This window comes from Canis lupus, chromosome 12, assembly GCF_011100685.1.
Source record: "Canis lupus familiaris isolate Mischka breed German Shepherd chromosome 12, alternate assembly UU_Cfam_GSD_1.0, whole genome shotgun sequence".
NCBI classification, from domain to species: Eukaryota; Metazoa; Chordata; class Mammalia; order Carnivora; family Canidae; genus Canis; species Canis lupus.
Genome location: NC_049233.1, coordinates 48,733,641 through 48,757,923, shown reverse-complemented (window position 1 = coordinate 48,757,923; position 24,283 = coordinate 48,733,641). Strand labels below are relative to the sequence as shown.

Below are 24,283 nucleotides of genomic sequence, written 5' to 3'. Positions count from 1 at the left end.
CTCCCTCTGCCTGTGTCTCTGCCTCTCTCTCTCTCTCTCTGTCTCTCATGAATAAATAAATAAAATCTTAAAAAAAGAAAAAAAAAAAAAAACAGTTCCTCAAAAAATTAAGCAAGGAGTTACCATACGACCTCATCATTCCAGTCCCAGGTGTATTGCCAAGAGAAATGCAGACATAGTTACACAAACTTATACACAAGTATTCATAGCAGTATTATGTACTGGAAGCTCAAATGCTCGTTGACTGAAGATAAACAAGATGTGTTCTGTCTATACAATGGAATGTTACTTGGCAATAAAGAGGAATGAAGTTATAATACATACTACAACAGGGATGAGTCTTGAAAACATCATGCCAGAAAAAAAAAAAAAGAGAGAAAAAATAATCAAGTCCAGTGAAACCAGACACACAAGGCTAAATTGTGTATGATTAAAAAAAAAAAATAAAAATAAAAATAAATTGTGTATGATTCCATTTACATGAAATACCCACAGTATGCAAATCCATAGGACACAAAGTAGGTTGGTGATTGCCAGGGGTTGAAGGGAAGTGAAGGGGGAGTGATTGCTAATGGGTAGGAGGTTTCTTTGGTGGAAGATGAAAATGTTCTAAAATTAGATACTGTGATGGTTACACACACTGACTACTAAAAACCACAGTTTAGAGGAATAAAAATTGGGACACCTGAGTGGCTCAGTCGGTTAAGGATCTGCCTTGGGCTCAGGTCATAATCTCAGAGTCCTGGGATGGAGCCTTGGGTCAGTCTCCTGGCTCAGTGGGGTATATCTACTTTTCCCTCTCTCTCTGCTCCTCCTCCCACTCATGCTCTCTCTCTCTCAAATAAATGAATAAAATCTTTGAAAAATAAAGGGAAATTTATGTCTGTGACCAATACTTCAATAAAGCCATTACTTAAAAATTTATACTTACCTCCAACTGAGTTTTTCTCCATACCATCATTACAATAATTGATCTACTGAAAATAAGGATTTCAAGAAAAAATTGATAGGTTCCAGGATGCAAAAAAACAAGTATTTCTTTCTTTTCTTTTTAAAAAAATATTTATTTGTTAGAGAAGGGGAGGGCAGGGGCAAGGGGAGAAGAAGAGAATCTCCAGTAGACTCCCCACTAAGGGGATAGCTGGGTGGCTAGTGGTTTAGTGCCTGCCTTTGGCCTGGGGCGTGATCCTGGAGTCCTGGGATCGAGTCCCGCACCGGGCTCCCTGCATGGAGCCTGCTTCTCCCTCCGCCTGTGTCTTTGCCTCTCTCTCTGTGTCTCTCATGAAAAAATAAAATTAAAAAAAAAAAAAAAGACTCCCCACTAAGTGTGGAGCCTGATGCAGGGCTCCATCTCATGACCTTTGAGATCATGACTTGAGCTGAGACCAAGAGTGCGACACTTAACCAACTGAGCCATCCAGGCATCCCAAAACAAATATTTCTTGAAAACTAACAATATCCATAAATAGTTCTAGGCTTCTAGCCAGTCCTTTATAAGCCCGTTTCAAATGGAAGAGAGGAAACGTGTGAGCTTTTGAACAAAATCTATGGAAAAGAACTTTAATAGGACTTTTAAACAAATTACCTGGATAATTCTGAGAGGCGGCCAGTTTGGAAAACCACTGAATTAGTCCAAATACTGAAATTATTCCCACTCCCAACTTCCTATTTAATTCCTGTAATTTGGCTTCCTGCCACATCTTTCAACTAACACTACAGTTAACTGAAGTTAGGACCAATGTTCTGGTTGCCAGACCCAGTGAACCTGTTTCCTGCCCTCACTTCTTCACAACACTGTTGACTACCCCCTTCCAGAAACTCCTTTGGTTTTCATAGTCAATATCTTTGCTAGTTCTTCTACGCTTTTGTTTGGGCTTCCCATCCATCCATTAGAAGTGAAGATTCCAGTGCATTTGACTGGCTCAATCAGTAGAGCATGCAATTCTTGATCTCGAGGTTGTGGGTTTGAGCCCCACATTGGGTATAGAGATTAATGAATAATAAAATCTTAAAGTAGAAATTCCCAAGGATTCTACACTTCACTGGGACTTCTATTTTCCTGGAAGATCTCACCCTTTCCTGTGGTTAGACTACTACCATACACTGACGGCTCCTAATCTATTTCTCCAGTTCAGACCTTTCTCCTGAGCTCCAGGCTTCTTTATACTCCAGCAGCCTGTTTGGCATCTTGAAGTCCCACAATCCCTCAAACTCCACAAGTCGAAATCTATGTCATCTCCCCACCACACTTGTCCACCTCTAATGGGTATCGGTAAATGGTACCATTCACCAGTCCTACCTCCAAACTAGATTGTAGATATCACTGTTGTCTTCTCTATCTCCCCCTCTATTCAGTCAGCTAATGTCTTCTACTTCAGAAATGACTTGACTGTCTCATCCTTCTGTTTTCCCTCCTCTTCTCCTCCCACCATTCCTTCCATTAGGGCAGGACCCCATCCTCCTTTGTTATTATAAGTTCTCCAATACAAGTGATCCCAGATAGGAATTCCTTAAAAAAATAAAGTGGATCATGCCATCCCACTTTGCTTAGAGGAATCAAAAGAACTTCTTTTGATTCTGTCTTTCTTACATAATACACCCCAATTCTGTTCCCTTCTGGCTACCACTCCTTTGAACTCCAACCTCGCCTCCTTCTGTCTCTACCACACTAAACTCCTCTCCATCTCAGACACAGCAGGCAAGTAATAAGTAGTTTTTAAACATTTTATCCTATTCAGTAGATTAAATATAACCGCATATATCTTTACACTTCAAATGTTCATGATTCCATATCCCAGGATAGGAATCAAGGCTAATTTATGATGAAATTATACATTTTAGGATTAGAAATCCAAATTAATCTAATGCTCATGATAGGAAGAAGAGTTTACATAATCCTGAATTCTCCTTTGGTTTATAAATTCCTTCAAAATCAAAATGGGCTTTATGCTTTGATAGGATGTATTTTCATTGAGAAAACGATGTGGATTTGGGGAGGAAGTAAACATCCTTGGCTATAGGCAAAGCATGCTTTCTTAGATTGAGAAAGAAATAAAGCAATCCTGTGAAAATGGGTTATTTGCGTGTTTACTCAGCATTTCCAGAGCACATTCATGCGTTCAGCTTGTCCATCAGGTCTTCCCTGCAAATCCACTCAGAATCCAAGCTGTCTCCCTAGTGGATGTGACAGACTGGTTTTATGCAGCCAGAGGGAAGGATTAATGCTCTCAGCAAAGAGCTGGCATGTTCAAAAGGTTTAATTTTTTTTTTTTTTTTTTTTACGTAACAGTTTTAGTCAAAGCTGCTCTGGGACTCAGCGGAAGCAGAATTTCACAGGAGGACAAACTTGTTGACTAATGGCCAATCACTATGCAGCAGGGAGGGCAAAGCCTTGGTGTCTGTGTCACACAGGGGGGTGGGGGAGCTGTGGTGGGAGGTGGGGTGGGATGAGAATCACTATCAAATATTTAATCGCAAAAATCCATCTGGCCAGTCATGCTCTTGCAGCCCCTTGGAGAAGCACCGTCACAAAGCGACAGACTGAATCCATGGTTCAGCCCAGGGGGGTCAGCCCCGCTGCAGGTCACTGGAGAGCAGCTTGTGGCATCAAAGACGTTCACAGAATGCCTTATTTCACAAGACTCATTTTGTTCTTGTTTTGCCTGACGGCTCTTGTGGAAAGCAGAAAACCCAAGAGGAAGAGATGGACAGGGCAGCTGGAAATGCCCAAGCCAAGGTAAAGTGGTGGGTGGGAGGCGAGGAAGGCCACTAGCACCGGGGCACAGCGGGACAGCTCCCAGGAGGGCTAGTGGTGACACTGTCCTCCTGGAATCAATTTTCCAGCCATGGGTAGATGGGGCCACCAATCTGTCTCAGGGCACAAATATTCTCTAGTGTCACAGGCACAGGAGAGCAAAGCTAGACTAGGCCAAACATTTTGTTCTGGTATCTGTTCTGTCCAAGCATTTTGACTTAAGGCAGGTGGTTGAAGATTTTGGGGGTAAAACACCTCGTACTTCTCAGCTTGTGTTGCTTTGTTGCTCAGGATGACATCCTGTAGGGACGGTGGGGGCCTGCTGAGTAAAGGCACTCAGGAACGTTGGAGGGGGGACTGTGTATAGGAATTTCGTTGGAACTATTAAGAAAAACATGTAACTGAAAGTTGACTTCTTTAAATTATTTGATTGGGAACAGCTTTATAATGGTATCAATTTTCCTTTCACTGTTTTGATCTTTTTTAAAAAAAAAAACTTTATTTATTCATGAGAGACACAGAGAGAGAGGCAGAGACACAGGCAGGGGGAGAGGCAGGCTCCTCGCAGGGAGCCCCATGTGAGACTGGATCCCTGGACCCCGGGGATCACTCCCTGAGCTGAAGGCAGATGCCCAACCGCTGAGCCACCCAGACACCTCTCACTATTTCAATCTTAAGAAGGTATTTGAAAAAGAAAGAAAGAAAAAAAGAAAAAAAAAAAAAAGAAGGTATTTAAAATTTGCTAGGTTATCAGAAATACATGTGTGGACACAGCAACTGCCATTGGCACCATGTGACGGAAACGTTTCCAAGATACTGGTTAGGTGCAGAGTTTGCATTAAAAGATCGTGACATTACAAATCAAAGTTCCTTATTAAGTGTGTTTGAACCGATGTACGAAGTGCGATACTCCAGGCCCGACGTTGAACAACTGTTCAGCACGGAGAAAAGAGTAAGCAGCTGAGATGTAAACAGCATGTGTGAGATGTTACACATCTGTTCCCATTCTACTCATCATGTGTGAACTAATGACTGTGAGCAGTAATACACTGAGGCACATTTTCTAGGTCACTGGTTTTTATTTATAATCAGGCACCGCTCTCGGTGACAATTTTTTGAAACCGTACCTCCCATATATTCACTGATATGCATTGTGCTGTTGTACATATGTATACAGAAGTAAAACCTGATCGGGTCCTTATTTTTAGATAAAGACTATCAGTAAGAGTTACAATCTCTACTTTCTGCGTCCGCATGGAGTGTCTTAGGAGGCCGCTGCTCTGGGGGAGCTACACGCTCTACAGGGCCTAATGCTAACTATGCAGAAAGCAAACAGATGAAATTTGTCCAGGATACAGGGAAGACGCACTGATCTGGAAGCCTCATCCTGGTTACGTTGCCAGAATTACGGGCTGGTAAATTGGAAGGAACCTCAGGGGTCATTTGATCTGGTAATTCTTCTGAGCTTTAAGACTGTAAATGTGACTAGGTGTTGTATGAGAAAGGGGTTTCCAGGTCAAAGGAACTTGGGAAACTCTGGTTTGCACCATTTTAAACAGATGTCTTTATAGTGCAGCTTCTAGAACCTTTATTATGCAGACACTCTGAATTTGGAAAAGGAAAATAAATTATGCAGTTTCTCAGAAAACCCCACTTTTTGGGGACTCTTGTGGGATTCCTATTTTACAGAGCACACACTGGAAACACCATCTCAATTTTACAGACGCTGGCAAGTCGGCTCGCAGGCATGGGTAACTCACACAGCTGGTTAGTGACCCCCAGGGGCTAGAACGCAGGCTCCCTGATGTACTCAGCCTGTGTTGTGCCCAAGATCGCGAATCCGAGAAACCACCAAGGAGCCGACACCGGTGCAAACACACGAGGGTTTATTTACAAGCTCGAGCTTGGGTCCAAGTGTACCCGACACAGCAGAGCAGGGACTTGGACCCCGAGGTGGGTTTCAGCTTAGTTTTTATAGGCTGGTCTAGGGGATCTCCAGAAGGGGGGGAGGAATTTCTCAAGTTCTGTTTACATTTTGATATGGGGCCTTCCAGGGCATTGAGCTCTGTTCTTATTCTAATAGGGGCTTCCTGCCCTTGGCTTGGGCTCTGTTCTTATTCTAATATGGGGCTTTCTAGCTGTTTTCTTCCTGTAACTGAAGTAAGGTAAAGTTCAGCTCTTATTCACAGGGGCCTGGGATGGCTGTACCTGTGCTAACGCTGAACTTAAAGTGGAATGGCCTTAATTTTCTCGGCCTCCACACCTGGAGGAATAGCGTTATATGGACTTGTCTGTACCCCGAGAACAGTGCTAGGGTTCAGCACGAGCCCCTCAGGGATCCTCAGGGATCCTCCTCGGCAGCCTGGGCTCTCATACCTGTGTCACTCCTCAGAAGACCCACAGTCATTCCCAGACACCTGCCCGAGCTTGGGGACAGACTGAATCTGACCCTTAGGGGTGACCACAGTTTCTTGAACTCCATCCCAGGATATGTTAAAATGGAAGAAAAGGTAAACATATACATTCAACAAATATAAAATAATTATTGAAGGGAGAGGCTGGGAAAGAGGACAGAGAAAATGTCACATCAGGGAACATGATTCTAGGCCTTTCTAAGTCCACCAGGGCATGTACACGCTCAGGCAATCATGAAGCTGTGTCTGCCTGTGAAAAATTTCAGCCAAGGATCTGACTAAACAATTACTTTCATCATTGACACAGAAGAGTTAAGCTATAGAATAAACAGGAATAAAATGACCTGACTTTTAGAGCACTGCATCTCTGTAGGGGAGCTTCTTTTCTTTGAAATGCTGTCCCCCCTACCCCCTCCACACAGTCATACACACACACACCATACATAGGATTTCACATAGTCACGCCACACACATGCACGCCCCACACATGGTCTCACACACACAGCCATCCCTTCACATGTAAATTATATGGTCACACTCACGTATACAGTCACACAAACACACACACACACACATGCACAAACACTCTGTTAGGATCTTTTGTAACCCATATACCTTCTGTATTAATTACTCTGACCAAGACACCCTCACAGAACAATTATTCTGCTCAGTGGGTGCTTTTTCAAAAGCTGCTTCCAGGGCAGCCCCCGTGGTGCTGCGGTTTAGTGCCGCCTGCAGCCCAGGGTGTGATCCTGGAGACCCGGGATCGAGTCCCACATCAGGCTCCTTGCATGGAGCCTGCTTCTCCCTCTGCCTGTGCCTCTGCCCCCCCTCCTCTCTCTCTCTGTTTCTTATGAATAAATAAATAAATCTTAAAAAAAAAAAAAACTGCTTCCAATTTCCCCACCCTTCGTGTTCCCCTTTATTGAACTGTTGCCACTTGAACCGTTTTCACTTAGCCGTCTGATTTGTTCTGTTCTCCTTGCCTTTCAGCCTCCCAGCTTTATTCCTACTCCTTCCTGCCTGCCTCCTAACTTGGCCTCCTGAGCACACAACTTCTTTCCAGCAAGAGAGGCCTTTCTCCCTGGAGATCTGAGAGGGAACCTAGCTCTGGGCTCTGGGGGTCCAGGATAACACTTTCTGGTTCCCTCTGGTCCCAGAGCCCGGGGGGGCCCCTTCCATATTTCCTCTCCCGTTTGCTGCCCTCCCTCTGGCCATCCTTCTTCTGGTCCGCATCGTGTCTCAAGTTGTGCTGGGCTCAGGAGCAGCTTTGCTTTCCTGCTGCCCAGTGATCCTCACCTTCTCAGGGGCCTGGGGAGGGACATGGTGCCAGGAAGTCAGGGAAACCAGGTTCAGGTCCTGATTCTGTTGCTCCCCTGGCCATGGCCATGTTTCCCAATATTTCTTTTTTTTTTTCTTTAAAGATTTTATTTATTCATGAGAGACACAGAGAGAGGCAGAGACATAGGCAGAGGGAGAAACAGGCTTCCTGTGGGGAGCCAGCTGCAGGATTCAATTCCTGGACCCCGGGATCACGCCCTGAGCCGAAGGCAAGGCTCAACCACTGAGCCACCCAGGCATCCCCTTTCCCAATCTTTCTGAACCTTGTTTCTCCAACTGAAAAGGGCTGGTTGTGAGACTTTCCCCACTGGGATGATGGGGTAACCACAGCTCAGGTCCCGCACAGAGAAAGGGAGATTCATAAGGGCATGGTCAGTATGACTGCTCAAATAGACCTCAACATGGTAGCACTAGCCCTGCCTCTCAAAGGTGTAGTGAGCACATTTTTCCTCTCTCTCCACCCAACGCTGGTCTGAGGTCTCATGGAGGTCCTGGCTTCCCCTCACTGAGGTGGGACTCAGAGAGTCTGGGGAGTCTGGAGGCTTTGGGCCAAGGCATCTGGGCACTGGAAGGATGAATTGAGTGCATCTGGCTCACACAAATAGCCCAAGGCTGGGGACATTAGTGCCTTGAGTTATCAAATAACTGGTTCCTTAAAAAAAAAAAAAAAATCAACAAAACACTTCTAGGCCCTCTTTAATGGCACAGACATTTCAATCCTCTCTGTCCTGCTGGGGTGCTGGAATTCTGGGACTTCCGCTCCCTAATCCTCCCCTCTAAATGGATATGGAAACTGCTAGCCAGCAGGGATTTGCTTCCCAGGAGGCAGAGCCACAGGGCTGCACTCACAATTTAATGTCTGTGATCTGCTAAGCCCTCAGGTCGAGCTCTGCCTCTGCCTCTCCAGGGTGTCTTTGCTGGGGTGTCAAATATGGCCTGTCATGAAGTTGCTGAGCAGGGAACTGGGCCTGGTACCTCCTGCCTTCTGGAGCCAGGCTTGGGACAGAGACCACGACCAAAAGGGGAAGCTCCATGGAGGCACCGTGACAGTGACCACCATGCTTCAAGGGAATTGGACTTGGGTTCCATATTCCAGCTAACTGGGAGGAAGACATTACATTGGACTTCTCTCCAAAGGGCTTGTCTAAAAGCAACTCTGATCATGGCTTCTTCCTCCAACTGCTTAACACCTTCAGTGTTTTCCCATTGCCTTCAGATAAAAACAGAATTCTTAACATGATCTTCAGGGCTTTGCCTGGCCTGGTCCCCGCATGCCCTTGCAGACTCACTTGGTCTGTCTCTGTGCCTCTTCCTTCCCTTCCCCTTTTACTGGATGCCCACCCATCCTTCAGCCTAGACCACCTCAAATGCAGCATGTCCCAAACCAAAGTGTAGGTGTGCTGAGTTTAAACGCCTATAGGATATCCATTGGGGTATCATCAGTTGGGCAGTTGGATAAAAGGTCTAGACCAGAGGGTACAGATTGAAGAATCATCAACATGTTAATGACCACTGAATCCACAGACATAGGCCAGCCTGCCAAAGAGGGGTAAAGGGAGAAGAGAGGGAGGCTGGGATGGGGCCCTGGGGATATTAGCATATAAGGGATGGGCTGAGGGCAGGGGGGCGGCAATGGAGATTGAGAATGAGCTCTCAGGTGATACAGGAGGACAACCCAGTGCCTGGTCCTGAAAGACCAGGTTTCTAGCAGAGGCCTGGTCCTCTGTGGTGCAGAGAAACCAGCGTCCAGCAAGAGTAGCTTCAATGCCTCGGGTCAGGCATACAAGTGGGGCAAGAAGTTCTTGGGAGTCAGGATGTGGCAGCAGCACGGGGCACTCAGCTCTCTGGGAAGATTATGGATTTATTAGGAGACAGAAGACCTTTTTTTTTAAAGAACAAGCTTAAAGACAAATATAATTACCATTACCATTTTTCAGTAAATTTTGTGTGAGGATGTGCAGTCTAGACATTTTGCTGAGTTTTGGTTCAAGGGAGGAGAGACTTGAATCCAGTTGGGAAGCTGACAAGAGGGAGCCCTTGGAAAGGGAGATGCTGAGGAAGCTGGGGTGAGGGTTTTGAGGGCAGAGGTCAAGGGCTCTGGGAGGAGGGTCAGGCACCTCTGCCAAGCCCCCGGCCTCTAAGAAACTGCAAGGCTAAAAGAAGTGAAATACTACTACTGCTCCTGCTCCCAAGTTGCCCCAGCCCTGTATTCACCTTCTATCTGGATATCTTACAGGCACCTCAAAATCCAGATGGCTAAGAATGAGATGCACCCCTTGTCACCACAAACATGTCACCTACCATCTCGGGAATGCCCCCACCATTTACCCAGGTGCTCAAGTTATAAACCAGGGTCATCTTTGGCTCTCTCTTCCCTCATACCCTAATCCATCATCAAGACTTCTCTGCCTTTCTCAGATCTGATCACTTCTCTGCATCTACCTCCCCTACCGCCCTGATCCAGGTGCCATGTTTTCAGCAAGTCTCCTAATGGTTTCCCATGTCTACTCCGCTCTCTTCAGTCTTCTCTACTCAGTGGCCAGAGGATCTTCTTAGGTCCTAAGCCTGTCCTTGTGACTCCCCTGCTCAGAATTTCATGGGTTTCTTCTCAGAATTATACCTGTGAGGGTCTCATGTTCTTGTCTCTGGTCTTATCTCCCACCTCCTTCCTTACTGCTTTCCTTCTCCTTGCTGTCCTCCAATTCACTGGTTGTCTTACTGGCTCTCACACAAGCCAGACTCACCCTAGGACATTTGTACTTGCTATTCCCTCTTTCAGAGTGTACTTTTTCCAGATCTTCTTATGACTTGCTCTGCCCCTCAGCCCCTCTAGGTCGCAGGTGGCTTTCCTGACCACCTTCCACCCCAATCCATCTCCCTCTTACTCCTTATCCTGCTTTATTACATTGATATGGCACTTGGCACTTTCTGAAGTTATGTTATTTATCTGTCCGCTTGTTTATTGTCTATCTCCCCAACTAGGTATTTAGCCCTGTGAGGGCAGTGAGTTCATGTCCTCCACATGACTTGTACAGAATCTGGACAGAGTAGGTTCTCCACAGAAATGTGGTTAGCAAATGGTTTTGAGTCTAGGAATTGAGGAATTATGTGACCAGAGTGTAGGATGGCTGTCCATATGGACATCCCTAAGGTTGATGGGAGGAAGTTGAATGAAGAGGAAGAGAAGTAGTTGGGACCAAAGCCCTTGCTGGAAGAGGGAGAAAATAGTTGGGAGGTCTGGAGCTCCAGGTGGCTCTAAAGGTAGTGCTGTAAGGTGGGAAACCCAGGTTATAGGGTTTAACCTGGATGGGGAGGGGAGTGGAGGGCAGACCAACCTCTAGACCAGCACTGCATAATAAAACTTTTTGAGACTGTGGAAATGCTATAGATCTGCGCTATCCAATACAGTAGCCACTAGCCTCATGTGGCTATTAAGCACATTAGTACGGCCTGTATAATTAAATAAAATTGATATTATTTTGTCTTATTATTGACTTTATTAATTTAAATTTAATTTTAATTGACTTAAATAGCCAGAAATAGCCAGTGGCTACTCTTTTGATCAGCACAACTTTAGACCTCCCATCAAATTACACCATCTGAGCAGAGCTGACAGAGAATGAAAGCTAAGGAGGATTGCACAGAGAGGTGTCTCAAAGAACAGGCTCTCAAGAGAGGAAACATATTACTTCCCTCTTACAGAGTTTAAACAGGAAATAGGTCTGTTTCTCTGGAAAAAAAAAAAAAAGAAGGGTGATTAAAATACAGAGTAAAATCGGGGTGTATATATAAACGAACAACATTCAACACAAAACCTCTTTGTTTCCGGGATCCCTGGGTGGCACAGCGGTTTGGTGCCTGTCTTTGGCCCAGGGCGCGATCCTGGAGACCCGGGATCGAGTCCCACGTCGGTCTCCCGGTGCATGGAGCCTGCTTCTCCCTCTGCCTGTCTCTCTCTCTGTGTCTCTCATGAATAAATAAATAAAATCTTTAAAATATATATATATTTTTGGATTTTACTGCTTTAGGATTATGTGGGTTGTGGTGAGAAAAAAAAACATAAAGATGATCTAGAAAGAGTGAGTGTGGATGAGAGAGAATAGAGAGGGACTCCTTTGTCATCTGGGTTAGGGAAGGAGAGTGGACCAGGGTCTGCAGTCCGTGGCTGGCTCCACCTTCCACCACCTGGCTCAGTGGCCAGAGCAACCCTGTCCCCAGCTGGGGTGTTGATCCCCCTTGGCTGTACCTTGTCTGTTCTCCTTGGGATTGAGGCTCTGCACTAGGGTGGATTCTGTAGACAGCTCCTAACTGGGCTGATGTAAGGAGCATCAGGTCTGACTAGGACCGGCATTTTAAAACTGTATTTGTCTACTGTATTTGTCTCAGAATTTTATTTATTACAAAATCAATATTGCAGTAACATAAGAGAAACATTTAAAAAGAAAAAAAAAATTAGGGACACCTGGGTGGCTCAGTGGTTGAGCGTCTGCCTCTGGTGGCTCAGTGGTTGAGCGTCTGCCTCTGGCTCAAGACGTGATCCCAGGGTCCTGGGATCAAGTCCTGCATCAGGCTCCGCATGGGAAGTCTGCTTCTCCCTCTGCCTGTGTCTCTGCCTCTCTTTCTGTGTCTCTCATGAATAAATAAATAAAAGATTTTTAAAAATTATAATCCGGGACACCTGGGTGGCTCAGTGGTTGAGCATCTGCCTTCGGCCCAGGGCCTGATCCTGGAGACCCGGGATCAAGTCCCACGTCAGGCTCCCTACATGGAGCCTGCTTCTCCCTCTTCCCGTGTCTCTGCCTCTCTCTCTATGTGTCTCTCATGAATAAATAAAAAAATCTTAAAAAAAAAAATAATCCTGCACCATTCAACCCAACTGCTGTCATTCGATCATAACTTACCTTAGGAAGGCTCTGGAAGGGTTTGGTCCTTAGGACCTGCCTGTGAGGACCTGGGGAGGTGTGAGTGTGTAGCCTTCAGCAGATGGAGAAAAGATGCCTAACAGGTAAATCCTGCAGGGAGTAATCTCCCCAAAGGCCTCTGTGGGCCATTGGAAAATGTCTCTTACTTTGTCTTTGCAGTCACCTATATAAGAAGAACCTTGATGTGACCAAAATCCGCAAGGGAAAGCCTCAGCCACTTCTCAGAGTGGAGGACCACGATTTCTCCATGAGGCCCGCCTTTGGAGGTAGGACTGAGCACTTGCCTTGGCCGAGGTGGGGCCTGGTCCTTGGGGATGGGCTGCTGTTGCTCAGTCCTGTTCTCTCAGGCACAGCCCTCCCTTGGGGCCCTGATTATCCCACTCCTGGTCAGATAAACCCAATTCGGCTTCCAGAATTACTCGTGTTCCCAAGGAGAGAAGTGAGCAGAGAAGGGTGCTGACTAGAGTGCTGCTGAGGGCTACGCTGTTTACGGCCAGAGTCCACCTGCCCTGCTGCTGCCATATTGCTTTTCCTACAATATGAGCCAGCCCGGAGAGGCTGGACACAGAATGGCTCCCCTGCTTGGCCACCCTGTGATTAGCTGGGAATTTGGGGTTTTGAAGGCCGCCTGCCTTTCAGTGCAGCAACAATTTAACTTACTATAAGTCCCCTCGGAGACCTGTCCCCAAAGGGGCTTTGCTGCTTTGGAGTCAGAGAGGGGTGGTGAGGCTGGTGGCTGTCCCTTCCAGGGACTGGAGAAATGCCACAGGGAGGCCAGGAAAGGAGCCAGCCATCTGTTCTGACCAGGCAGGGAGTGGGGTGAGAACAGCAGAATGTGTGAGACGTGGGGCCAATGTCCCCCTTGTAGATTCTGGAAACTGAGGCCCAGTGCATTTCAGCCAGTGGGCTCTGGCCAAAGCAGACCTGGGCAAGCCGGCTTCCCTTTTCCTTTGTCTCCCTTTCCAGATCTCCTCTTAGGTTCCTGAGGCAGTAGGGGTGACCTTCGGGCAAGTCCCAGGCCCTCTCTGAACCTCTGTTTGCAGGTTTGTAAAATGGGGATAGTAATCCCTACGGTCAGGGGTGGCCCGGATTAAAGGAGATAATGTATGTAAAGCCCTTGACACATAAGGGTTCAGGGTCCCCTTAGAAAAACCCAGCTGTCAGGCCTTCCTCTGTGTGACTGTTAAGGGATTAGACATTCCTTTATCCCAGAGGCCTTTGCATTTTAAAAGGCCTCAAAGCCTCCCCCTCAATCCCTGAGCTCTGACACCTGCTGAGCAGGAGAAAAGTAGGAGGCAGATTATGGCCCTGTGCCTCTACTTCCTGCCCAGGAAGGCTGCTCACCCGGGGCTCAGGTCAGGAAGTTGCCATCTCTCTGGCAGCTCCGGTCCCCCCTCCGCCCCCCTACATTCCACCCCCCGGGGCCGCCATAGTAATGCTGAGGAGGAATTTTATGAAAACAAAGTTTTCCTGAATAAGCAGCTTGAAGAAAATAGCTGTATCTGCTCCAGGAGGTCTAAATGCGACATCCTCTCAGCAGGAAGCTCCACGTTGCTTCTCCCTGGAGTGTCCGGTAAGATACAGAGAGGGTCAGCTGAGCGGCTGGGACAGTAACACACATTAGTATTAATGACAGCTAACACTTCAGGGTGATTTTTTTTTATAATTTTTTTAAAGATTTATTTTATTTATTTATGATAGACACAGAGAGAAAGAGAGAGAGAGAGAGAGAGAGAGAGAGAGAGGCAGAGACACAGGAGGAGGGAGAAGCAGGCTCCATGGACCAGGAGCCCGACATGAGACTCGATCCCGGGACTCCAGGATCAGGACCTGGGCCAAAGGCAGGTGCTAAACCGCTGAGCCACCCAGGGATCCCCTCAGGGTGATTTTTTCTGTGCCAGGCACCATTCTAATCAAGGCAGACACATACAACATCTTATTTTAGTGCTCACAACCGCTCCGTGAGGTAGGTACTATTAGTTTCCCCATCTGGGGAAGGCCCAGAGAGGTGAGGTCACACGCCTGCTGAGGTCAGGCCCTCCCTCCTGGCTGAGGCTCTTTCTTGTCCCTTCCACCTGTCTGTCCCTCAGTGCAGGGCTGACATATCCAGTGGACAGGGTAGGCACGGAGTCAGATGCTCACAGTGATACTCTCAGAAGCCTCTGAAAATATGTTAAAACCAGAAGGAAAAAAAATGCAATGTTAAGTAGAAGAAAAGTTCTTAAGATATATAATTATATATTTACCTCAGGCCAAAACAGTTATAAGATATGCTTTTTTTTTTTTTTTTTTTTTATTTTGTGGAGGAAGGAGCCCATGAAAGCAAAAATGCCCCAGGCCCTCAAAAGTCATACCATGGCCCTTGCCTCACTGTCCAGTTTTGTGGGGCAGGTGTGTGTGTATGGGCGTGGTAATACCCTGGAGAACTTGCTGTAACTTTCCACCAGAGTCTGTTGCTGCGGGCAGGAGCCTGCAGTCACCTGGTCAATACCCTTAGTTTACCTGGGGTATCAAGAGGAAGAGCTGGGGGCACCCAGGAGGATTAGGAGGTGGCTACAGGACAGCCAGGAGCAGAACTGGTTTCACCTGGGACATAAGCTGTAAAACTGAAAGCCTCATAAAAATGCGCCCTCCTCCAGGAGAGAGTCAGGAAACCTGGAGCTAGCTCTCCGGGGAGGCAGGTGAAGCCTTGCCTGTTCCCAGAAAACCTGGCTCTGAGGAGAATCATCCAACAGGGTGGTCAGGGTGCTCCTTCCTCCAGCCACATTCTAATAGCAAATTGGCCTTCCTGTGCCCCATCCAAGGGGGCCCCACAGACTGAAGGGTCAGGATGGTCCCCTGCCCCTGCCTGCGTAAGCCTCTGAGGGAGGCTGGGAAGGCCCTGACTTTGGGGGAAGCTGCAGGGGAAGGAGGGGTCACCTCTGGCAGGTATAATAAGACCTGAGGCTATTACATATTAAATCTCAGTTCCCAAAGGACAGGATGGGGGCTGTTTGTTTCTCTTTCCAAACCACTCCCCCTACACTACCCCCCCCCCCCCCAGCCCAGGGCGTTTGGTCCTTTGGGCACCTTTTATCCTATTCAGGGCTTTCCTGGATGTCCAGACATCACTGGGCTGCAGTGGGGAAAAGGGAGCACGCGGTGAGGTGCCAGGGCTCCACACTCTCACCAGCCCGTAGATAAGAAGGTTTGTACTTCAGAGAGTCCAGGCCAGGAGGGTGGGATGGGGTCATTCCAGGAGTGGGGAGTACCTGGAGAGGGTACAGAGCCAAGCAGCTTTCCCAGTACCTGCTCCTGAGGCTCCCATTCTCCCCAGCACCTCATCCTTGGGTGGGGGACACCACCCAGGCGGCAGGCAGTTCCTGGGGGACAGAACAGCACATGGACAACTCCGTGCAAGTAGCAGAAGGCACTCGTTGCTGGTGGACAGCCCTGTACCAGGCCCCTGGTTAGCAGCAGAGCCTGGGCCCCACCAGCCCTAATGCCAGCCCATCCCGACCCCCTCCTCTCCTTAGCACCCACGTGCGCTAAGCGGGTCACTTGAACAGGGGTATCGGTTGATAATTGTGGGGTATCTCTTTTCCCTGTCTCCTCTGTTTTCTTTAAGAGGGACTTCCTTGTAGATTGATGCTTAAAAGTAGTCGATAGAGAAGAATTTATCTAAGGTTAGATACCCTGTGGATGACCTTTTCAGTCTGGAAAGAGAAAAGATTAAAAATCTAGCAGCTTCCTAATAATCCCAGGGATCAGTTGAAACAAAAATACCTTGCCTAAGCTCCCAGCTGCCTGATGCAGTAGCGTGTCCTGGTTAGAGGAAGCTCCAGAGACCCGGGGAGCTCCTCCACGTGTCAGGAGGTACGTCACAATGCTGTTTATTTGAGTTTAAATGCAATTTTTAAAAAATTGCCATACAGAACATAAAATGTACCATTTTAATCATTTTTAGGTGTACAGGTCAGTGCCCTTGTTCTGCAACCACCAACACCATCAGCCATCTCCAGAATTTTCTCATCTTCCCAAACTGAAACTCTGTGCCCATTAAAAACTTCCATTCTTTCCTCTTTGCCCAGCCCCTGGCAACCACCTACTGCTTTCTACCCCATTCTACTTTCTGCCTCTATGAATTTGACTAGTCTCTGTACCTCGTACCTCGTGGAAGGGGACTCCTACAGTTCTTGACTGACTTTTGTGACTGGGTAATCTCATTTAGCATAATGTGCTCAAGGTTTGCCCACGTTGTAGCATATATCAGAATGTCTTTTCTTTTTAAAGCCAAATACTATTCCATTGAATGTATAGGTCACATTTTGTTTATCCATTCCTCTGTTTTTTTTGTTTTGTTTTGTTTTAGATTTTATTTATTTATTCATGATAGACACAGAGAGAGAGAGAGAGAGAGAGAGAGAGAGGCAGAGACACAGGCAGAGGGAGAAGCAGGCTCCAAGCAGGGAGCCCGACGTGGGACTCGATCCCTGGTCTCCAGGATCACGCCCTGGGCCAAAGGCGGGCGCTAAATCACTCTGCCACCCAGGGATCCCTATCCATTCATCTGTTAGTAGGTATTGGGTGGTTTCCACCTTTTGGCTCTGTGACCAATGCCGCCATGAACATAGGTGTACAAGTATCTGTTTGAAACCCTGCTTTTTAATTCATTTGGGTATATTCAGAAATGGAATTGGTGGATCATATGGTAGTTCTGTTTACTTTTTGGAAGACCCTACACACTTTCTTGTATAGCAGCTGTGCATTTTATATTCCCACTAGCACAACGCTGATGTTTGAAATCAAACTGTTATGGGAGGGATGGAGTGTCCTTATGGATTCTTTTGAATTATATCCAAGGACTTTGTCAGGCTTATCAAGAAGAATGGTAGCAACAAAGTAGGTCAGGTTCTCCAACCAAAATACTTCTGTTCATAAGACAAATACATGTATTTTGAGCTGCAGGCACCTGACTGGTTTCGCTGGTAGAGCATGAGACTCTTGATCTCAGGGTCATGAGGCCAAGTCCCATGTTGGGTGTGGAGCCTATTTTTTAAAAAAAGCCTCATATTTTTTGAGCTGTTATTATGTGTCAGCAGGGCCTGTGGTATCCAGGGACCCAGTGGTGAGGAAGAGTTCACTCTAGTGAGAAAGACCAGTGTTAATGAGATCCTCACTTTAGGAGATGTGAGAACTGCTGGGAAGGAAAGTTCGGAAGCCGTGGGGTACACACAGCAGGGTCTGGTCATGCGGTCCCAGGGGGCTGCTACCCTGAGAAGCCAGGGAGGAAGAACACCAAGGAGTCACCCTTGCCTGGGAAGCATGTACCATTGGAGTCCTTTACATTTAGTGACTTCACCTGAAAAGATAGATTGTTCTCGAGAAGCTAACAGAAACAAAGAAATGATGAAGCGCAGTCAAGTACCACAGAAGCAATGTCCAAGTACCACAGAAGCTACGTTGGATGTCCCTACTGAGGGAGTGAGGGTGCTGAGGAAACGGTCAGTTCTGCTCAGAGAGAGGACCAGAGATGCCTTCCCTCAGGAGGCGATGCTTGCAATGAATCTGGAAAGATGTTTATTTTTTTTTAATTTTTTTAAAATTTATTTATGATAGTCACAGAGAGAGAGAGAGAGAGAGAGAGAGGCAGAGACACAGGCAGAGGGAGAAGCAGGCTCCATGCACCGGGAGCCCGATGTGGGATTCGATCCCGGGTCTCCAGGATCGTGCCCTGGGCCAAAGGCAGGCGCCAAACCGCTGCGCCACCCGGGGATCCCATGGAAAGATGTTTAGTGAGTGAGCCCAGGGGCAGAAAAAAGGACAAAGGACAAACCAGGGAGGAAGGTGCTCTTGGATAAAAGATGAAGTGTGTCAGGGAAATATGAGAAGCTCCATGTGTCTGGACTATATCTAGTGTGCGTGTGTGTGTGCGTGAGGTGGGGCAGAGAGAGAGAAGGCTGGCTGGGCAGGGGCAGCTCTGGGAAGACGGTGCTCTAGGACACTCACTGTGGGCCTGTGGGAGGATGCTGGGCAGTTAAAATGGTTACTGGTCACTGGCTGGCCACTTCTCGTCTGGAACAGAGCCTGTGAGAGGTTAAGCTAAGGCCACAGGGAGAAGTGGAGGGGTCTGAGAGATGCTAAGAAGGGAGACAGCCTCTGATGCCATCAGGGCACTGGGGGCACCTAAGCGTCTGTGCAGGGGGAGACCATTCACTGAGAGGCAGCATCAAGGAAAAGAAACTGGGAGAAGACAGAGTAACAGCGGGGGGAAGAGATGGATGGCTCAGGGGGCTGAGGGCAGAGAGAGCCCAATGTGTTGGGAGTGTGGAGCCATCACCAGGCTGAGGCCTGAAGGGTAAGAGGGGGCAGCAGTTACCTGAATCTAGGAAAAATCTAGAGCTGTGGCCTCTGGGAGAGAAGCTATTCCTCTCATTCTCCTCCTGCCTTCTGATGCCCACTGGCACCTTCAGTGGATGCACCCAACCCGAAGGCGGGAGGCAGGGACCTGTGGTCGTCAGCAGTCCTCAGCCCAGGCAGCGGGACCCTGCTGTGGCCCTGCTCTGACACACATCTGCCTCAGGCTATGCTCTGTGGGGCCACCAGGCTATACCCACCCGGGGTCTCCCTCCTGGCCACATCTGAGCACAGGGACTTGGACTCACCTGTCCACACTACCTTGAGCCTGTTTCCAGGGCCTGCACAGGCCTCTTCCCTAGGCAAGCCCCCAAGGGGGACTGTACCATCCGTGTGTACACCCCTCTTTCTGAAAGGTGGCTGAGGCATAGCTCTTGGAAGGGGGTGGGATAGACTTATGGGGTGTGGGTGGGGGGTGTCCACGTGCATGCGTAAGAGGCTCTTCTACACGGAGAGTGCTGCTGTGGGTAGGAAAAGGAAGGTGGCTTAGGGCCTGGGGCCTACTCTCCCTGCCTTGCCATGGGCCAGCCTGGAACTCTGAGCAGTCTAAGGGTTCTGAAGTTGGACTTGGCCTTCGGGGTTGTTGTGAAGATATATTTGTCAAAGAGGTAAGTTAGGCTATATATCATGTTGCAGTACCTTGGATTGGTTTATAACCTTCAGATATTCAAGCATATGGCATAGAGGTCTCTGGTTGTACTCTTACCTGTAGGCGGGCCTGCCAATGTTGTTGCTGTCCATAGAGGTCAGCTCCCCAGCACCGGGCAGGGAGGACAGTGGGCCTGGAGGTGAGCACTGGATGGGTTGAGACTGAGGGACTCTGAAAACCCCTGGGGACTGAACCCAGCCTGTGACCAGGGGCAGGTTGGGGCACTGGCTAGGCCATAGGACCTTCCCCACATCAGCTTCTGGAACCCAGGAGAACACCCTTTCTGTGCTAAATTCACACAGCAAAAGGACTGAATTCAGGAGAGAAAGCAGGCAGCACTGGCTCATGAGATAACCGCAAACCTCAATGCTTCCAACCTTCACCTAGGAACCTGCTAGTTTTCTGTTAGTTCTTTGTCAGACGACTCAGGCTGGAGCCCTCATCCAGCCCTTGTCCTTGTCCCCTTCCAAACCAACCAGCTTGAATCAATTCATCCATCAAACTGTCACTCAGATCTGCCCCCCCTTTCCCCTGCCTCACCCCCTTCCACCACACATATTCTCACCTTCTTTCTTAGCATTTCATTTAAATTTGGATTAATTGGGGCATCCTGAGTGGCTCAGCTGTTTAGTGCCACCTTCAGCCCAGGGTGTGATCCTGGAGACCTGGGACCTGGGATCGAGAGTCTCACATCGGGCTCCCTGCATGGAGCCTGCTTCTCCCTCTGCCTGTGTCTCTGCCTCTCTCTCTCTCTCTCTGTCTCTCATGAATAAATAAATAAAATCTAAAAAAATAAAAATAAAAATAAATTTGAATTAATTGACAACCTTAAATTCTATTAGAATTTTCTCTGTAGGGGCCTCACTTGACCCCACCTGAGAGCCCAGGTGAACAACAGGGTCACCATGCTCCAAAAGGACAGGTTGCTGGGCCCCACTAATGAGCCAGTCTTGGGATGTTCAATTTAAGAAATTGTTAGATATCCAGTGGAGGCCTCTTTTAATCTTTAACCAACAATCAGGCTATTGGAGTTTGGGTCAGAGATGGGGACCAGGATGGTGATGAGGGTCAGTGTGGCCTTTCAGGGGAGAGTTGGTTGTGGGAGGGGCTGGGTGTCTGCGGGGAAGAGCTTTGTCACAGAGACCACAGAGGGAGGGGTTTCAACAAGGAAACCGGAGCCCCCAGAAGACTCCTCTACTCAGCAGCTCAGCAGTGTCAGGAGGGGACAGGTAGGAGGTGGAGACAGCTGGGGGAGCTGTGGTAGTGGAAGAGTTTGGCAGCAAGAGGCAAGTGGCCATGAGGGCATGAGAAATTGTACAATCTCATTTTGGTTCGGACGTCTCCTTAGAGGTCAGCCATCCTGAGGTTCTCAAACTTGAGTGTGGATCAGCACACCATAGTGCTTATGAAAACCCAGACTCCTGGGCCCCACCCCAGAGCCTCCGGCTCAGGAGCCCTGGCGTAAGACTCCAGAATCCTGTTGCTAACATGTGCCTGTTGAGGCTGTTGCTGCTAAGGAAGGTAGCCCCCCCACCCCCACCCCGGTCTAGTCTAGCTTAGGTCCTAAAGTCCTAACACCAAAAATCCTTCTTTAGCAAAATTCTTTAGCAAAAATCCTTCTTTAGCAAAATAGACTGAGCAGGTTATAAAGAGCCTCCATTCTAGAGGCTGGAAGTCTGAGATCATCCATGTGGTTCCTGGGGAGAGTCCTCTTCCTGGTGTGCGGATGGCCACCGTCTCGCTGTGTCCTCATAAGTGTCTCTTCTTACAAGTCCTATCTGTGGAGGTTCCACCCTCATGAACAGCTCGCCTCCCGAAGGCCCTGACCTGCTAACACCACACATATGGCAACTAGGCTTCAGTGTATGAATTTGGGGTGGGGGTGGGGGGAGAGACAAGCATTCAGTTCACAGCAGGCCCCTCCTTCCTTGGGGTCTGTGCCCACCCAGCGTCCCCTTCTACCTTTCCCAGTGATGGATATGTGAGCGGTTTCCCCAGAACAGTTCAGCACAGAGTCAGTGAAATAGAGCAAGGCGGTCGAGGCTGATCCTCAGGGAGTCAGCGGTGCACAGGGTGCACAGGGTGCACAGGGTGCTCACTGAGGCAGCCCATGGACACGGTCTGCACCCGGGTTCTCCCCTGCCCATCCAGGACGCTCTCTCTTGGGCCTTAAAACAATATTTTCTTGAAGTAAGCACCGTGTTAGGGTTCTGGAGGTCTTTAACAAATCACCACAGATTTAGAGACTTAAAACAGCACAGGTCTATTACCTTATGGCTCTGTCGTTCCGAAGTCTGAAACGGGTCTCCCTGGTGACTTAAGGGGTCACCGGGGTTGTGCTCCTTTCTGGAGGCTCCTGACAGTCTGCTTTCTCGCCCTTCCTGGCTTCTGGAGGCTGCCCAGATTCTTGAATTCCCAGCTTCCCCCCGCCCTCTGTCTTTAAAGCCAGCAGCAGCTGATTAAGCTCTCCTAACCCTGCATCACTCTGAACTCTTCTTTCTTTCACATTGAAGGGCCTTGTGATTACATTGGGTCCACCTGGATAATCAAGGCTGTGCTTCCTATCTTCAGGTCAGCTGCTTAGCATCCTTAGTTCTTTTTTTTTTTTTTAGAGATTTTATTTATTTATTCATGAGAGACACACACACAGAGAGGGAGAGAGTCAGAGACACAGGCAGATGGAGAAGCAGGCTCCATGCAGGGAGCCCGAGGTGGGACTCCATCCCAGGTCTCCAGGATCACGCCCGGGGCTGAAGGTGGCGCTAAACCGATGAGCCACCCGGGCTGCCCAGCATCCTTAGTTCTATCTGCTATCTTAATTCCTCTTGGCCATGGTGCCTAACATATTCACAGGTTCTTCAGATCAGGATATAAGCATCCTTGGGGTGGGGGCATTATTCTGTCTACCACAAAGGTATGTAAGGTGAAGTTCATAAACCTTAAGTGTATAGCTTGATTTTTTACATATGTAAACACTTATCCTTGAAAACACTACCGAGATCAAGATCTAGAACGTTTCCAGCTCCTCAAAAGGCTTCCTCATCTCCCCTCCCGGTTAGTGCCTCCCAAGGGTCGCCATTATGCTGACCTCTATCATCACAAATTAATTTTGCTTCGCCTTCCCTCGCTTTCCCTTCCCTTCCCTTGCCTTCCCTTGCCTTCCCTTGCCTTCCCTTCCCTTCCCTCGCCTTCCCTCGCCTTCCCTTCCCTTCCCTTCCCTTCCCTTCCCTTCCCTTCCCTTCCCTTCCCTTCCCTTCCCTTCCCTTCCCTTCCCTTCCCTTCCCTTCCCTTCCCTTCCCTTCCCTTCCCTTCCCTTCCCTTCCTTCCCTTCCCTTCCCTTCCCTTCCCTTCCCTTCCCTTCCCTTCCCTTCCCTTCCCTTCCCTTCCCTTCCCTTCCCTTCCCTTCCTTCCTTCCTTCCTTCCCTTCCTTCCTTCCTTCCTTCCTTCCTTCCTTCCTTCCTTCCTTCCTTCCTTTTCTTTCTTTCTCTCTTTTTCTTCCTTTAATTCAATTTGCCAACATACAGTAGAACACCCAGTGCTCATCTCATCACATGCCCTCTTTAGTGCCCATCACCCAGTTACCCTATCCCCCCACCCTCCTCCTCTTCTGCAATCTTTTGTTTGTTTCCCAGAGTTAGGAGTCTCTCATGATTTGTCTTCCTCTCTCTAATTAGTTTTGCTCATTCTTGAGTTTCATATCAATGGAATCCTGCAGCATATGACGTTCTGTGAAGTAACCTGGTCCCTCTTTGGAACAGTACAATGGAGAGTGTTTTCATTATTTGAATGCCAGTCTGTCTTTCTGAGGGAACCCAAGAATGTTTTGTGGATGTGGTAGAGAAGGAAGGTTGGTGGCTCACAGCCTTGGCATAGCATGGGAGAGGGTGTGTGTGTGTGTGTGTGTGTGTGTGTGTGTGTGTGTGTGTCTGGTTTAGTCTGTGTTTCTTGCCTTAGCAGATATAGCATGCTGAAGTGACCAGCAGACCAGCACAGGCTTCAGGTCTGGACACAGAGACCCACTGGGTGGGAGGGTTTTGCTACTGGAGGCAAAAGGAGGGTTCATGGATTTGCCAAAAGACCCATGGAGTTTATTGCAGCTCAGCAGATGCCAGTCCAGGGGTCGGTCCAGACCAAGTACTTCATGACAGAAGCCAGCCAGTGTGGATACAAGGGCCCCTTTCTCCTCTATGCTGCAAGGTCACCCAAGGTGAGGGGAAATCTAAAACACTTTTAAAACCAGACTAGACTGAGCTGCTATTAATTGGTAACTGCAAAATTCTCACACCTTGAGGTATGATCTTTTGCAAGAAAGATCAAAGAAGCTGCCTATTTTTTCACATCTGAAAAGTGTGGGTTAATGATCCACCTTGCTCCGCTGTGCTTCCTGACACTGTTCATACAATCTGAAATGCCTTTCGTCCCTTCATTACTTGTGAGAAGTAACCAATGCTTCAAAGCCCAGCCCAAACACTGTCCCTATGGGGACACTTTCTCCAGTGTCCACTGTCAGAATTAATCAAAAGTTGTCTCTTCTATAAAATTTTCTACAGTGACTTTGGTTAGAATTAATTGAGCTTTCCTCTGGCTTCCTGCAGTATCTCCTAGGTACTCCTCTTTCTTTTTTACATTTTATTTATTTATTTGAGAGGGAGAGGGAAAGAGAGTGAGCACAGGGAGGGGCAGAGGGAGAGGGAGAAGGAGAAGCAGGCTCTCTGCTGAGCAGGGAGCCTGATGTGGGGTTCGATCCGAGGACCCCAGGATCATGACCTGAGCCCAAGGCAGATACTTAACTGACCAAGCCAGCAAG

The 24,283-nt window shown here is 48.1% G+C and overlaps 1 protein-coding gene and 1 long non-coding RNA gene across 4 annotated transcripts in view; one reads left to right on the top strand and one right to left on the bottom strand.

Annotated features, from left to right (window-relative positions):
- The first annotated feature begins 3,466 nt into the window (after positions 1-3,466).
- Positions 3,467-24,283, top strand: part of GABRR2 (gamma-aminobutyric acid type A receptor subunit rho2) — a 45,887-nt gene continuing 25,070 nt past the window's right edge. The window contains exons 1-3 of one of the 2 annotated variants that reach the window (XM_038554723.1): positions 12,590-12,697; positions 13,398-13,474; positions 13,914-14,004. Coding sequence is in view for 1 of the 2 variants with exons in the window: in XM_038554722.1 (XP_038410650.1) it covers positions 3,549-3,736; positions 12,591-12,697 (295 nt within the window). In the remaining variant the exon portion in view is untranslated. Of the gene's footprint in view, positions 3,737-12,589; positions 12,698-13,397; positions 13,475-13,913; positions 14,005-24,283 lie in introns of those variants that run through there. The other variant, XM_038554722.1, reaches the window with a different exon arrangement.
- LOC111098355 lies at positions 14,347-16,236 on the bottom strand. Of its 2 annotated transcripts, none has more exons than XR_005368013.1 (3): positions 16,197-16,236; positions 15,720-15,793; positions 14,347-14,593 (listed from the first exon to the last, which is right to left on the bottom strand). It is a non-coding gene; the product is annotated as an uncharacterized LOC111098355 (long non-coding RNA). The 2 variants fall into 2 exon arrangements; XR_005368014.1 differs by having other exon boundaries at positions 15,683-15,793; positions 16,197-16,233.